Genomic DNA, 16832 nt, shown 5'->3' with positions numbered 1-16832 from the left:
AAGACATCTGAAGGCAGCCCTGTTTTGGGAAGCTTTTAATGTTTGATGCATTATAGTATTTTAATATTCTTTTGGAAGCCGCCCAGAGTGGCTGGGGAAGCCCAGCCAGATGGGCTGGGTATTAATAATAATAATAATAATAATAATAATAATAATAATAATAATAATAATAATAATTTATTATTATTATTAAGTGAGCTGTTGCCCAGGTCTGTTCCAGGATAAAGGTTTCTGTGTATTGATGGTTAAAGCTGTGCCTGAGTTGAGTGACCTGATGCCAAGTTAGACCCTTGGGTCCATCTAGTTCAGTACTGTCCACACTGGCTGGCAGCAGCTCTTCTGGCAGGGGTCTTTCCCAACCCTACCTGAGGATGCTGGGGATTGAACATGGGACCTTCTGCATGCAAAGCAGGTGCTCTGCTGGTGACCTACAGCCATCCTCTTAAGACACTGGGACATATGAAGCTGCCTTATCCTGAGTCAGGCCAATTGGTCCATCTAACTCAGTATGGTCTACACCAGGGGCCAGCAAACTTTAAGCACCAGGCAGGCCCCACAAATAACCCAGAGATGCATTTTAAATAAAAGGACACATTCTACTCATGTAAAAACATGCTGATTCCCGGACCGTCTGTGGGCCGGATTTAGAAGGCGATTGGGCCAGATCCGGCCCCCAGGCCTTAGTTTGCCTACCCATGGCAGCAGCTCTCTAGGGTTTCAGGCAAGGGGATCCCTGGAGATCCTGAGGATTGAACCCAGCACCTTCTCCATGCAATGGAAATGCTCTGCTATTGAGCCACAGCCTGGTTTTTGATATCTGGGTAGGTTGAGGCCACTTACCAATCCCCACAATCACAAAAGCAGCCACTCCATTCAGGATTCCTAGGTACTGGATCCCAAAGACGACGTGGTAGAGGAAAAGCGCCACAAGGCAACTGAGCCCGATGCTAGCGATCCCAAAGAATGAGAGGAACACTGGAAGAGGAGGAAGAGGGAGCAAAAGATCAAGCAAACCACTTTGCACAGAGAACGCCCAAAAAGCGGATTAACACATGCATGCCCACAAGTGTCACAGTTGGTTCTGTGAACCAGCTGGAAAGTCTTGTGTCTGAGGTGATGGGGAATGATATTGTTACAGCTGCTGGCCAAGCGTTTCTCTGTCTCCCCAGTTGCTGGTTAACAGTCCAGAAATTGCCAGCTTCATCCACAGAAGCTAATGTTAGGAGATGGTCTCCTGATTGCTGTCTTGCCAAATGCAAGGTGGTTCCTTTGAAATTAGATTCAGAATCAATGCAAAACACAAGTGAGTGAGATTAAAGATTTTATTCTAAAGAGCAAGCAATATATACATACCAAGCAAGCACTTGGGAGCCCTCAAGAAGTAGCAAAGTGACTCCCCCAGGTAGCCTTTAGTTTGCATGGTCCCGCAGCCGATCAGTCCGTGCACAAGCTTCTGAGAAACTGTGCCCAAACCATCCAATAAATAGCTAGATAGCTAGCCTGTGGCTTGCCTGACTGGCTATTTGCAGATCATTCATTACTGGCTACTTGCAGATTATTGCAAGTATTATTCCCAATGCCTCACTTTCTCAAAACAATGTCCAACATCAAAGAAGGTACTCATCACTTTCTCTTCCTCCTAACTGATTAGGACATTGTAGGCTGTTCTCACGCCATCAAAGAACTTAAGAGACAAGGAGAGAGGGAAGGAACAGGGGCAGGAAGGGCAAACAGTGTCAGATCACTAACTCCTCGATATACAATTTATCTTCTGGATAGATTGACCATACAATTGCTTAGGCTCTCTCTGGGTTTTAGAATGTGTCACCCATCAGAACCTGGAGCAGCGGACACACCACCAGCTCAGCAGAGGAGGCAGATGTGTTAAGTCAAAGCTACAAGCCCCATCGTCTCTGACCATTGGCTATGCTGACCATCGTTCCACGGTGTTGTTCTGGGCCTGGGCTGATTCATGCAGGAGAAGACTACTAATGACTACTAGGCATGCTGGCTATGCCACAAGAAGGGAGAAAGTGCTCTGGAGCCCCAGGGTCCTGTTTGTGGATGAGGTGAGTCATTGGCTTAATCCAGCAGAGCTCTCTTTGTGTTCTAGGTTATCCTTGCTCCCGACATAGCTTACCTGAGCAGGAAGCCAAGATGTAGACCAACACTGCAATGCAACTGCTGCTGATGAAAGCCAGCAACATGTCATTGTTGAACGTCTTCCTCACTTCGTAGTCAAACAAATCCGTCCCACCATACAGCACCTGGACTTTGCTAGGAAGAAACCGGGGAGGGGGAGAGTTGTGATTACCATCTTCACTTTTGAATACTGTTATAAGAATTTAAGGTTCCAAATACAGAATAAATATTAATAGATGCACACATATCTAAATATATGAACCATGTGTCTGTAATAGTATGGGAGAGCAATCCTGAAGCCATTTTGACTCTCCCAATGACCTCAGATATTCCTCTGAGGCAAATGGGGAAAGCCTTCCCATTGCCTTTTTGCTTGCAAATCCTGTCTCAAGGGCACATTTGTGTATGAATAGGGTGAGCCTGTGACCTGGAGTCAGGAACAAAAGTATTAAAGAGGTAAAGAGCCCCCTGACTATTAGGTCCAGTCGTGACCGACTCTGAGGTTGCAGCACTCATCTCGCTTTATTGGCCGAGGGAGCCGGCGTACAGCTTCCAGGTCATGTGGCCAGCATGACTAAGCCGCTTCTGGCAAACCAGAGCAGCACACGGAAATGCCGTTTACCTTCCCGCTGGAGCAGTACCTATTTATCTACTTGCACTTTGACGTGCTTTCGAACTGCTAGGTTGGCAGGAACAAAAGTATTAACCCATCACACAAAAAATAGCCAGACTGCCCAGGTAATGCATCAGTGACCATTATCAGGAATCCTGGAAGGCAGGATTTATGCTGGAGACTGCCTCCTTCTGTGATGTATGTATGATTTTTTTTGGGGGGGTGGGTGGTCGGGGTACAGGGTGGGCAATTTCAAAAGTGCGCATAAGGGCTTGTGCACCATTGTTCAGGGTTCTCCTCCCTGCTTCGTGTGGCGAGTGAAGACCCTGTTGCAACAGTTCCTTGAATAAAGATCAGGCTTATTAGTCACTTTGCTTCTCAAATATACTCTGGTTGGCCTCTGTTGTTTCCTCCTACCGAGAGGGAACCCTCAAGGACTCTATACGGGCTCTGGAATACCCCATAAGGGAAAGGGAGCAGCTTTTTCTTATAATACCAACCCCACGTCTTCATCTCTAGTCAGCCTACAAGTGCTAAATACAGGGGCTTTTGCTCTCGTCACCCATTTCTCTACCTCCCGCAGCTAACCCTGACTCGACTCTTGACTGATGGGTCAGAGGAAGATGTCAGTTAGCAAGAGAAAACCTGTGGGAGGTTGCCCCCCCCCCTTGTGGCAAATACAGCACTGCCTTTCCCATCTCACGTCTGCCTTCAGCCAACCCACTGAAATAAAAAAATTAAGGTCATATATATAATAAATGTTCATCAATGTACCAAGCAAACACGTACATGAATATATAAACCACATGTCTGAAGCAGCACAGGAAAACAGCCCAGGAACCATTTTGACTCCCAAACTGACCAAATGATTTCTCTGCAAGGTCGAAGGAAAATGGAAAAGCCTCCCCACTGTCTTTTCATTCACAAATCCTGTCTTAAGTGTATGAATAGGGTGAGCCTGTGACCTGGCTCAGGAACTAAGTATTTATCATTACAAAAGACTGGCCTGACTCCCCAGGGTATCCAATCAAGTAAGCATTAACAGGTAACCTGCCAGACAGGAGGTAAACAACAGATTTCTGGTAAACAACACACTCAGATTTCTGTTGTAGACCACCCCTTTCTGTGATGTAGGTATGATGTGTTTGGGGGTGGTCTTGGACTCCAAGGCAGGCAATTTAAAATGTCTATATAAGAGCAGACACACCTTGGTTTGGGGTTCTCCTCCTTCTCCTGCGTGTGAGGGGAGCACCCTGTTGCAACAGTTCAATAAAGATCAGGCTTACTAGCTGCTTTGCTTCTCAATATTCTCTGGTTGGCCTCTGTTATTTTCTCTGACCAATGGAGAACCTACAAAGGACTCTATAAGGGCTCTTGTGTCCCCCATAAGGGAATAAGGGCAGATTTTCATTTATTACACCACCAAACTAGTCTATTTATTTATTAAAAACTGCCCCACCACCCTCAGTTGGATCTCAGCCGGCCCCCAGCTGCTGGTCTTCCTACTTACACGCAGTCCAGCGTGGTTGCCTTCCTCAGATTCCTCTCCCTCCTCAGTCTCAATCTTGCCCTTGGAGAATCCAGCAAGGAGTCCTGTCGATGGCTTTATCTCCGCTCCCTGCCGGCCCTCTCTGCCTTCCTCCCATTGCAGAGAGCATCCTTTCCCAGCTGAGAGCAGCAGGATTACACTCTCAAGAGAGCGATTGCTGAGAGCACGAGAAGAGTCTTATTGCTTCTTTCCCCCACTTCCCTCTGGAGCTTAGCTTGCTGACTCCCAAAGCCATGGATCCCACCTGGAATCCTAATCGGTATTTTCATTCTATTAAACCGCACGGGGGAGGAAAATAAGTGAGAGGATTCAGGAGATGGAGTGGCTGACGTGGAGAGCTGTGATACACACACACACACCGACTGCCCAGCTCGCCTGCAAAAAGAGTCTTCAAGCAAAGCTAATCCCAGATAATTAAAATGAGAGAGCTGATAAAGTCTGAACCGCAGGAGAGCAGGAGAGAAAAAAGAGCCTGTTCCCTTGCCAGATCTGCCTCAAGCACTGTGCCCAGCCTCAATCCTCTTTCTTCCATCCCTCTCAATCCTCCATTTGTGCAAGTAAGAAGCATTAGCAGAGTTCAAGGGTGCATCCCAGCCACCCAAAAACCCTCAAGGAAGGGCCAAAACAGGGCCAGTGAGAGGTATGGCTGGGGAGTGTCCTGTGGGCCAGGCAGAGAACCCTGGAGGGCCACACTGAGCCAGCAGGTTTGAGGTTATCCGCCTCTCAACTGTCGCGTTCGTTCCCACTGCCCTCCCCGGCCATCACGAAGCAGGAGGCTCTCCGTGGCTGCTACCCATGGTGACATTGCTCTTCCTCCCTAGTCAGGGGCAACTGTCAAAGGCACTCCCCAGCCAAAGGAATGCCTACGACAGATAGTTAGCTGTTCAATGTCAAAAGCAGACACTTTGGAGTTCTACGGCTCCGAATAACCACGCACAAAACAGCTATTCCCAAGTCTGAATTCTCTGCAGCAGTTGCAGCAACAAGGCGCTGCTCCCCCTCCCCCTGTTTAAGTACCTCCCCCCGCAACATGCTGAATGTACCCAGGTGGAGACTGCGCCCCTGTGGAAGCTGCCTCTGCTCTTCTCTCTTCACACACCTCCTGGTTCTGGGAGACAGTGGTGCAGGAGAGGCTGGGGGAGTCCCTGACCATTCATTTCCTAGCCCTGCCTCTTCTTCCTCTTCTTCCGACCCTTCCTGCGCTCCATCCTGCAGCTCCGTGCTCTACTCCCTGTCTCCAATTCTTGCCTCCTGGCTGGTAAAGGTCCTCCAAAATCACTGCCCCACCTCTCCCAAGTCAGAGTCCAGCTCCCACCCCCTTACCCCAATGCACACTCGTCTGTGTCCTGCCAGTCCCTGCCAGTAACAATGCTTCTGAATACCAGCTGCTGGAAATCAAATCTCCTTGCCCACAAAGGGGAGTGGGTCAGTCTAGGGTCATGCTGCTTGCCCTCCAGCAGCTGCCAAAAGGCAGGGCCCATCCTGATGGGGCAGGAGGCGGGCAAGACGAGTGGCCTACCCTGTCCAGACAAAGGAGAAAGGGACGTCAAATGCAGCGGTGGCTGGCACCCTCCCTAATGGAGCGGCTAACACTGCCTGCTAGTCTCAGAAAGTCAAAACAGCCTCATCTCAAGAGCACCCACAAGAGAGGCTCTGTGTCCTTAAATTTGGAGTCTGTATGTTTCCATGAGGACTAGACACTTCATTTTCTGGAACTTGGAAGACTTAATGGACCCTCCTCTACCAGACAAAGGGCTGCAGCAACATCATCATCATAATTTATTATTTATACCCTGCCCATCTGGCTGGATTTCCCCAGCCACTCTGCGTGGCTCCCAACAGAATACAGTGGTGCCTCGCAAGACGAAATTAATTCGTTCCGCAAGTTTTTTCTTCTTGCGAGTTTTTCGTCTTGCGATACACGGTTTCCCATAGGAATGCATTGAAAATCAATTAATGCGTTCCTAGGGAAACCGCCTTCAGACCAGGTCCGGGGACAGTCTGTCCCCCGACCTCTTCTGAAGGCTGGGGGGGGGACAAGAGCTTTTCTTCCCACCGCCAGCCTTCAGAAGGCTGTTCTGAAGGCTGGGGGTGGGAAGAAAAGCCCTTCTCCCCACCTCCCGCCCCGCAAGCTCCGGGGACAGGAGGGCTTTGCTGCCAACCTCCAGCATTTTAAAAGCCCCCGCTGTCCCGGGGCGATTTTAAAATGCTGGTGGGTGGCAGCAAAAGCTTCGCTGCCACCCGCCAGCATTTTAAGATCGCCCGGGACAGCAGAGATGTCTCCGCTGCCCCGGGAAGGCAGGCAGGGGGAGCAAAGACTTTTGCCCTCTGCCGGCCTTTGGAAGAGGTCCAGGACCTCTTCTGAAGGCGGGCGGGGGGCGAAAGTCTTCCCCCCCCGCCTGCCTTCAAAAGCCGTCTGGGACAGCGGAGAAAGACGCTGCCTTTCTCCGCTCTCCCGGGAAGGCAGGCAGGGGGGAGCAAAGACTTTCGCCCCCCGCCGGCCTTCAGAAGAGGTCCAGGACCTCTTCTGAAGGCCGGCAGAGGGCGAAAGTCTTTGCTCCCCCCGCCTGCCTTCAAAAGCCGTCCGCGATAGCGGGAAGCGCTTCCCTGCTATGCCGGACTGCTTTTAAAATGCTGGCGGTGGGGAGCAAAGCCTTTCGGCCCCCGCCGGCCTTCCTGAACCTCTTCTGAAGGCCGGAGGGGGGGAAAGGCTTTGCTCCCCACCACCAGCATTTAAAAGAGGTCCCCGGAGATTTCCCTATGGGCTTTCGTCTTGCGAAGCAAGCCCATAGGGAAATTTGTCTTGCGAAGCGCCTCCAAAACAGAAAACCCTTTCGTCTTGCGGGTTTTCCGTCTTGCGAGGCATTCGTCTTGCGGGGTACCACTGTATTTAAAACACAATGAAACATCAAACATTAAAAACTTCCTTAAACAGGGCTGCCTTCAGATGTCTTCTAAAAGTCAGGTAGTTGTTTATTTCCCTTACATCTGGTGGGAGGGTGTTCCACAGGGCAGGCGCCACTACTGAGAAGGCCCTCTGCCTGGTTCCCTGTAACCTCACTTCTTGCAGTGCGGGACCCTTCAGAAGGCCCTTGGGGCCAGACCTCAGTGTCCGGGCTGAATGATGGGGGTGTAGACGCTCTTTTAGGTATTATGGTTCCTTCCAGCAAAAAAGCAGAGTGGGTTGGGGCAAGCTTGGAAGTGCTTTGCACCCACAGGCGAAATACCTTCCTTGCTCACCTGGTGGATTGTTTGGCCAGCAAAGCCACGTAGGTGACCACGAAGCTCTGGAACTTCCTCCGTTGTTCTTCCCACCGGTCCTCCACTGAGTAGTAGCTTGGCAACGGAGCACCAAAGAGGATCTCACTGCGCAAGAGGGAGCTCTTCCGGTTCTCCACCGACAGACCCTCATCCACATACCAGTAGAACTCTGGGTGGGTCATTGCAAGCTCCAGGGAACCTTGGGGCAGGTAGAGAGAGAGCAGAGGTTTTCAGAGGGAGACTGTGGCTCAGCCTTAGAACACCAGCTTTGCATGCTGGAGGGTCCTGGGTTCAACCCCTGCCATGTCCAGTTAAAAGGACCAAGTGGCAAGTGATGGAGGAGGCCTCTGTATGAGACCCTGGCTCAGGGGTAGAACAGAAAGTGTCAGCTGCGTCCCATTGCTGACAAGGGGAGAGCATGGAGAGGCAGGAGGAGGTAATTAAGCAGGAATGCAGAACGAGGGAGGAACAGCCTAGTTAATAATAATAATATTATAATAATTTATTATTTATACCCCGCCCATCTGGCTGGGTCCCCCCAGCCACTCTGGGTGGCTTCCAACAAAACACTAAAATACAATAACCAATTAAACATTAAAAGCTTCCCTAAACAGTTTCCCTAAACAGATGTCTTCTAAAAGTCTGGTAGTTTTTTCCCTTTTTGACATCTGGTGGAAGGGCGTTCCACAGGGCGGGAGCCATTACCAAGAAGGCCCTCTGCCTGGTTCCCTGTAGCTTTGCTTCTCGCAGTGAGGGAAAGGCCAGAAGGCCCTCAGCACTGGACCTCAGTGTCCGGGCAGAACGATGGAGGTGGAGACGCTCCTTCAGGTATACTGGACTGAGGCTGTTTAGGGCTTTAAAGGACAGCACCAACACTTTGAATTGTGCTCAGAAACGTACTAGGAGCCAGTGTTGGTCTCTCAAGACCAGTGTTATGTGGTCTTGGTGGCCGCTCCTAGTCCCCAGTCTAGCTGCCGCTTTCTAGATTAGCTGTAGTTTCTGGGTCACCTTCAAAGGTAGCCCCACATAGAGCGCATTGCAGTAGAAGCCTGAGCTCTGAGAACATGGAGAAGGAAGGGAGGAGTTCAAGGGGGAAGACGCAGACTGACAGTTTAAGCTCGGACTCAGAAGGAGGGCCACTGGAAATAGCCCATCCCATGATGCATATTGAGGTGTGAACAGCAAAGGAAGCAAAAGTGGGGTTTTAAATGTGGGAAGAGGAAGGGGTAGAACTCAGACTCGGCAACAGCTAATTTGGAAGCAGATGCTGAGTGACAGAGCTTCAGAGTGATTTGTGTGTTTTGAGCAATAAACCTGAGTTGATTACTGCCAGAGTTGTTTTGCTTCTGTGGGAGAGAACCAACCATTGCAGAAGGTCTCCGGCAACTCCAGGTAGGGTTGGAAAAGAGACCTGCCCGCAGAGCCACTGCCAGCCAGTGTAGACAATACTAAACCAATGCTCTAGTTTAGTCTAGGATAGCTTCCAGGGGGTTTATGGTGCCAGGCACACATTTCTGAGGGGGCACAACCAGGCGCCCCCACAACAGGCTCCCTCATTGAGGCTGGTGCTGATAGAGTCCAACAACATCTGGAGGGCCACAGATGTTCCCCCACCCCCTGCTGTAGGGCAAAAATCCAACCCTCGTGTCTGCAGGGAGCAAGAGAGATATGCTAGCTGTGCCAAGTGCATTATAGTGACACCTAGTGGCAGAACACAGTCACTTGGAGTACCACATTTTCCTCACCAGGAAACCAGGAAAGATTTTAATGAGGGCATAAACACAACAGGAACTGATAACCTGGCAAGCTTTTATGGATTTATTTGCAAGGCCATATGAGATCCCAAGAGCACCAACAACTGGCTGGATATCTCAAAGCAAAGCATTTTGTCTGCCCAATGGTTGGGCCAGTGCCCTGACCCAACAATTCTCACCTTGAATGTCAGCCAGATCCTGCCCTAGGCCATCGTAGTAGATCTTCCCACCCCTCTCCGTGGGGAAGAAGTAAGTCATGAGAGAACTAGGAGGGGAACAGTAGGAGTAGGAACCCAGTGGGAGATCTTTGAGGACCTCATGGGGCTTCCAGCAAAAGTCCCGGAAGTGAGGGTGGTCCATGATTTTGCGCTCAATCTCATGGATGGTGACCAGGCGCTCAGAGGTGAAGATGTTGTTCTCAGCGTCTCCACGGGCCAGGAAAATGAGCTCGATGCGCCAGTGTGCATGGGTTTGTGTGTTGGTGCTCACAACTGCATTGGAGTATTCCCAGTGGGACAGGGCGCTCCGTGGCTGGCGGGAGGTTTGATTGGCCAAACCGGTTTGACTCTGGAGTGAGGGGCTAGTCCTCTCTTGGTTTAGGCTTCTGCGCTTCCGCCTGGCAGTGCCAGCCGGCCGCGAGGCATTGCGGTGAAGGTGCTGCAGCTGCTCGAAGATCAGCTTCTGCAAAGTCTCCGAGTTGAAGTCCGTCAGGTCTCGGCGGTTGCGGCCCCAGGAGCCGAACTGGGACTTGAGGGCAGAGGCCAGGGCGTCAAAGCGCTGCGAGGACTCATGGTTGCGGATCTCGAAGGCATTGTACGAGATGTCGATGTCCAGAGCTGGGTAGTGCAGGAACATGACAATGGCTAGGGTGGTTGGGATGGCACAGCCCAAGAAGAGGATGAGGCTGGCCGAGTAGGGGTTGGTGAAGATCCAACCCACAGCATTCCAAAAACTAGAGGTGGGCAGAGCTGTGGCCGGAGTCCGTGGCCTGGGATTCCACTGGCACTTCCCACAGAGCTGGAGCCCTTCTGTTCTCTTGCGGGGGCCGGTGGTTACCTCCTCTTCCTCATTCACCCAAGCATCTTGCAACAACGGGTCATCCTCAGCATCCATCCTTGATACCTGGAGGCCAACAGGAAAGAGAATTAGATAAACTAACAGGAAGGATTTGAAACCGGCGAGACCAGAAATTCACGGAAGACTGGAGTAAATTTACGGACTATTTGAAAAGTAATTGTGAAGAACAAACGAGGTTTGTAGGGTTGCAAGAAGTTTTGTGAGGAGTATTATTAGAAGTATTGTAAAAATGGATAAGGGGGAGGATGATTTGTTAAGAGATGTAAAGGCAATATAAAGTTAAGAAATGCATAAGAAGTGGTTAAAACGGTGGATCATCAGAGGTGCTGATGGGAGTCCAAAAAGACTGTATAAGTGATAAGTTTTGTGGTACATTTTATAATTTATATGTTAAAATTAATAAAAAAATTTAAAAAAGGAAAGAGAAAAGGGTGTGAGCTTAAGAGGTTGGCATTGGTTTTTGGATGGGATTAAAAGGTAAAGGGACCCCTGACCATTAGGTCCAGTCATGGACGACGTTGCGGCGCTCATCTGACTTTATTGGCCGAGGGAGCCGGCATACAGCTTCCGGGTCATGTGGCCAGCATGACTAAGCTGCTTCTGGTGAACCAGAGCAGTGCACAGAAATGCCGTTTACCTTCCCGCTGGAGCAATACCTATTTGATCAGCAAGCCCTAGGCTCTGTGGTTTAACCCACAGTGCCACTCGCGCTAATAGTTTTCCATCTGCTTCCTTCCCCACAGGTGTGACATTGCTAAAGGCACTAATTGTTTTTCCTGTTCGGAACAAGTCTGGGCACATCCTAGTGTTTTGCATAACCATTTCTCTCAGGCTTGAGCCCACATCCTTGCTCATAGCATGTGTGAATAAAATGTGTGCTCTTCCTTATCACTGTCCTGCTTGTATAGCCCTTACAACAGAAATGATGTTAAGGAGTACAGGCATGGCTATAGAACACTTTAGAATCTATGGATTTGATTCCCTGCAATAAAATAGGACCTTGGACCATAGTGCAACTGTTCTTCCGGTGGCATAACTGAATATTACCATATAAAATTCTAAAAGGTCAACCCCCCCCCTCTGTTTAGAACACACATAACTGGATAGCTGAGTTGGTTAGAGCGAGGGACTGATAACTCCAAGGTTGCATGGGACAGCTGCATATTCCTGCAATGCAGGGCGTTGAACTAGATAATCTTTTTACAAACACACACACATTAAAATTTTCTGTTTTACAATTTAAAATACTCATTTAAGCAATTTTAAAATATCAATGACTTCCCTTCTTCTCTTTCCATGGTTCATTTTACATATCATAAATCCCTGCATATTTTACATAAACTAAACCATTCAGTATTCCAATATTACAGCCATCAAAATTTGTCTACACTGTTGAATTTATCTTAATGCTGCCAATGTTTTCAAGTGTACACAATTCCCCCCCAAAAATATTCAATAAATGTTTTCCAATCTTCTTTAAACGTATGTTCTCCCCTTCTCTTATTCTATATGTTAGGTTCACAAGCTGCGGATATTCCATCAGTTTAAGTTGCTCATTTTCCATTTTGGGGCTAACAAAACACGGGCCACCACAGTGGAATACATAAAAAAACTTTTTTGACACCTGGGAATTTCCAATTATCCCCCACGGAAAGGGCTCAGGGTTTTTTGGAGGAAGTACAGTGGTACCTCAGTTTAAGAACAGCCCTGCTTACTAACTATTCAGTTTATGAACTCCACAAAACCAGAAGTAGTGCCCTGGTTTGCAAACTTTACCTTGGTCTACAAACGGAAACCAAATGATGGAAGGGCACCGGTGATGGGAGGCCTCATTAGGGAAAGTGCACCTCTGTTTAAGAACTGCTTTGGTTTAAGAATGGACTTCCGGAACGTAGTAAATTCATAAACCGAGGTACCACTGTACTTTTAAACATTTTTTTCAATTCATTATGTATTACTGTGGTACCTCTGGTTAAGAACTTAATTCGTTCCGGAGGTCTGTTCTTAACCTGAAACTGTTCTTAACCTGAGGTACCACTTTAGCTAATGGGGCCTCCCAGTGTCGCCGCGCTGCCACCACACAATTTCTGTTCTCATCCTGAGGTAAAGTTATTAACCTGAGGTACTACTTCCGGGTTAGCAGAGTCTGTAACCTGAAGCATTTGTGACCTGAAGTGTTTGAAACCCGAGGTACCGCTGTATTTCCCAATATTCTTTTACCCATCTTCAGGTCCACGACATATCAAAGAATGTTCCCTTCAGCTCTTCCAATTTCCAGCACTTATCTGATTCAATCTTATACATCTCAGCAAGCCTACTCGGAGTTAAATACCATCTGTAAATCATTTTCAAGTAGTTCTCCTTGACTAGGTGATCCTCAGGGTCCCTTCCAACTCGGCAATTCTATTATTCTAATGCAAGACCATAGCTTATTAAACCGTGCTGCATTCAAATGTAGCTTAGCATTATGTGTGAGCATTGCCCAGCAGCTTAAGCAAGGGTTGTTTCCTGCTGACAAACAACAATCTGAAACCATGGTTTGTTTCTGGTTTATGAGCCTTGGGTTACTTTAATCATGACTCATGTGAACCTAATACCCATTCTTAACTGTGGTGTGCCTGACCATCCTGCCTCAGACACCAAACTAGTAAGGAATGAGGCAAGAACAGCTGGAAAACAAAGCAAACCTTGGAGAAACAAGCCATGGTTTGTTCCATAGTCTGGTGGAGAAACCATTTTTAAATCAGGGATGCAGAAACAGCAGCCCTCCAGATGTTGTCGGACTACAACTCCCATCAATCCCAGGACTAGAACTCCAAATCTTTGATGTCTCTCAGGTACAGTATCCTCAGTAAAGGTAAAGGGACCCCTGACCATTAGGTCCAGTCGTGTCCGACTCTGGGGTTGCAGCGCTCATCTCGCTTTATTGGCCGAGGGAGCCGGCGTACAGCTTCCGGGTCATGTGGCCAGCATGACTAAGGCGCTTCTGGCGAACCAGAGCAGCGCACGGAAATGCCATTTACCTTCCCGCCGGAGCGGTACCTATTTATCTACTTGCACTTTTGGGTGTACTTTCGAACTGCTAGGTTAGCAGGAGCAGGGACCGAGCAATGGGAGCTCACCCCATCATGGGGATTCGAACCACCGACCTTCTGATCGGCAAGTTCTAGGCTCTGTGGTTTAACCCACAGCGCCACCTGTGTCCCTTCGGTAGAACCCAATAAAAACCCTACTGAGGGCAATGGCAATATATACTAGATTATAGCCTTAATAACCTCATCACCAGTAAAAAATATTACTCAGCTATAGAAATAGCACAAGGAGAGGAGAGGGTGTCGTGTCAAAAGCTGTGCATTATACATAAATAACTCTACAAAAGTGTCCAAAATTGTCATCTTAATTGAGTCTTCAAATTACAATTGGCGCATCTCCCACGGCCAAATGTGATATGATTCTAAATCTGCAATCATGCTTTTATCCGCTGCTTTCGGGGGTATATTTCTGTATCATTGTCAAACAGTTCTTTTTCCATTTGTGTAAACCACCTTGAAGTTCCAATTTGGTGTGGGTGGTAGACCAATTTAAAACAACAGCAACAGATAAACAAGAACCTAGGAGCCTTTCTGAAAGTTGCTGGACCATAGCACACATTTTCTTTTACTATTGGCCATGTTGGCTGGGGGTCAAGGCAGCTGGGGGGTCAAACAATATCTGGAGGGGCAGAGGTTTCCTGTCCCTGAAAGAAACGAAATGAATATCAAAGACTGCAACTGCTGTCATCAGTTACGTGATCGAAGAAGAAGAAGAAGAAGAAGAAGAAGAAGAAGAAGAAGAAGACGACTCTTGGTAATGCCGGCTTGTGCTGATGGGAGCTGGGGTTCCATCAACAACTTAGGGCCCCAGATCTCTGAAATAAACAAACTGCTCCTCAAAGGCAATCCTCATATGTCAGAACCTCCAAGTGTCTCTATTTTCCAGGGACAGTCCCGGATTTACAGAGGCCGTCCTGGTTTCTGATTTGATCCTGGAATGTCCTGCTTTTCCTTAGGCCATCCCTATTTTTACTGAAGCAATGTTGGCATGTATGGAATTATGTGACCCCCGAGCCAAGAAGATAAGGAACTATACAACTATACAAAGGTTTTTTATGTTTTGTGTTTTATTATGTTTTATATATGTTAGAAGCCATCCATTGTGGCTGAGGCGACCCAGTCAGATGGGCAGGGTATAAATAATAATAATAATAATAATAATAATAATAATAATAATAATAATAATAATAATAATATATTCATTGGAGAAAGGTTGGGTGGCATTCTATACTGTATTTTTTATTTTATTTATGATTTTCAGTTTTACACACTTCAATAATTTTACAGTCATTTTAACATTTAAAAATTTGACTTCCTTCCTCCTCTTTCTGCAGTTCTGTAAATTTTTAATATTTTCTGCATATCCAGATTACCGGTAACTTGACTTTCTCATTTATTTAACTACTTTAAATATAAACTCTTATAAAACTGCAGTTCCACAAGTTTTTGTATCCATTCTTCTTTTGCTAGGACTTCTGATTCTTCACATTTGGGGGCAAGTAACATTATTGCCGCTATAGTCGCATACCTCGGATTGTGAACGTGATCGGTGCGGGAGGCACGTTCACAACCTGAAGCGCTGCACGTGAGCATGCACGTGACGCGATTCGGCACTTCTGCACATGCGCATGATGTCATTTTGTGCTTTTGTGCATGCACGAGTGCCAAAACCCGGAAGTAACCTGTTCTGGTACTTCCGGGTTTGGCACGGTCTGCAACCGAAAAACCTGCAACCCGCAGCGTTCGTAACCTGAGGTATGACTATACATAAATAATTTCTGTACAGTTTCGGTAGTTCTGTTCCTATAATTCCTAAAAGGAAAGCTTCTGGTTGTTTTTTTTTCTTTTAAAAACATTATTTTAAACATCCTTTTCAATTCATTATACAGTGGTACCTCTGGTTACGTACTTAATTCGTTCCGGAGGTCCGTTCTTAACCTGAAACTGTTCTTAACTTGAAGCACCACTTTAGCTAATGGGGCCTCCCACTGCTAGTGAGCCACCGCCGCAAGATTTCTGTTCTCATCCTGAAGCAAAGTTCTTAACCCAAGGTACTATTTCTCGGTTAGTGGAGTCTGTAACCTGAAGCGTCTGTAACCCGAGGTACCACTGTATATATCATTTCCCAGTAAGCGTCAACCTTACTTCAAGACCACCAGTTATGATAAAAAGAACCTTCTTTTTCTTTACATTTCCAACACTTATTGTAAACCACTGTGATCCTTGGATGAAGGGTTGTATATACCTAATTATTATAAGGGTTGTATATACCTAAATGAAATAAATAATTTAATTTAATATAATTTTAAAAAGGTACCCTCGCTATGCTCCTCTACAAACTGTCTCAGTACCACAAAGAGGCAAGCTGCCAGATCGAGACAGCAGCCTTGACTCTTCTGTTCTCTGTCCTTTTTTTTATTTGACTCCTTTTCCAAGCCCTTTGCAGAGGGAGCCCTCAATCATTCTCTCAACCATCCCTACAGGCACCGAAGTGAATCCTTTCTCGCCTCCGCTTCGCGGCTTGGATCACTATCCCATCGAGGCATCTAGTTTAGTGGCCTTGTCCAGACTGTCTGGCACGGAAGAGATTTTTTTAATTTATTTTTTACGCTGCAGGATGAAATATATCAAGGCTCCTTTCTCCCTCTCATTAAGGCTGAGAGAAGATCTTCCTCTCCTCGTCCCCTCCCCACACTCCCCTCCGGTATTTATAACCTTGTTATTTATTCTCCATGCTGGAACAAACACACACAGACAAAAACCACAGCTTTCTCCTTCCTCCACCAGCTGCCCCGCCATGGCTTGTCACGGGATGGAGAACAATGCTCTTGACAGGTGGCAAGGGATGGGTCTCGCCTGTTAAAACCAGGAATGGGGGGGCAGTTTAATGACACCCCCAAAAAAGTTCCCACCACAGCCTCTAACTAAGGCCAGGACAATGACCGTTGACACAGGCACCATACATACACAATAGCAAAGAGGCTCAGAAAATTCGTCCATAAAATTGTAGCAATAAGCAGATACCATTATTATAAGGGGGGGGGACTGCTCCCATTTCCCTTATGTGGGATGCGGGTGGCGCTGTGGGTTAAACCACAGCGCCTAGGACTTGCCGATCAGAAGGTTGGCGGTTCGAATCCCCGCAACAGGGTGAGCTCCCACTGCTCGGTCCTTGCTCCTGCCAACCTAGCAGTTCGAAAGCACATCAAAGTGCAAGTAGATAAATAGGTACCACTTCAGCGGGAAGGTAAATGGCGTTTCCGTGCGCTGCTCTGGTTTGCCAGAAGCGGCTTAGTCATGCTGGCCACATGACCCGGAAGCTGTACGCCAGCTCCCTTGACCAA

The 16832-nt window shown here is 47.7% G+C and overlaps 1 protein-coding gene across 5 annotated transcripts in view; it reads right to left on the bottom strand.

Moving 5' to 3' along the window:
• DISP3 (dispatched RND transporter family member 3) overlaps positions 1-16832 on the bottom strand; it is an 88186-nt gene that overhangs the window by 34352 nt on the left and 37002 nt on the right. For 4 of the 5 annotated variants that reach the window (XM_082229792.1, XM_082229793.1, XM_082229791.1 and 1 more), the window contains exons 2-5: positions 9499-10441; positions 7545-7764; positions 2141-2277; positions 841-975 (exon numbers count right to left, since the gene is read on the bottom strand). In XM_082229792.1, the coding sequence (XP_082085918.1) occupies positions 841-975; positions 2141-2277; positions 7545-7764; positions 9499-10441 (1435 nt within the window). Of the gene's footprint in view, positions 1-840; positions 976-2140; positions 2278-7544; positions 7765-9498; positions 10442-14007; positions 14106-16832 lie in introns of those variants that run through there. The other variant, XM_082229794.1, reaches the window with a different exon arrangement.

The sequence above is a fragment of the Podarcis vaucheri genome (genome assembly GCF_965113315.1).
Source record: "Podarcis vaucheri genome assembly, chromosome: 7".
NCBI lineage: Eukaryota > Metazoa > Chordata > Lepidosauria > Squamata > Lacertidae > Podarcis > Podarcis vaucheri.
This window is presented reverse-complemented; position numbering and strand designations above follow the sequence as displayed.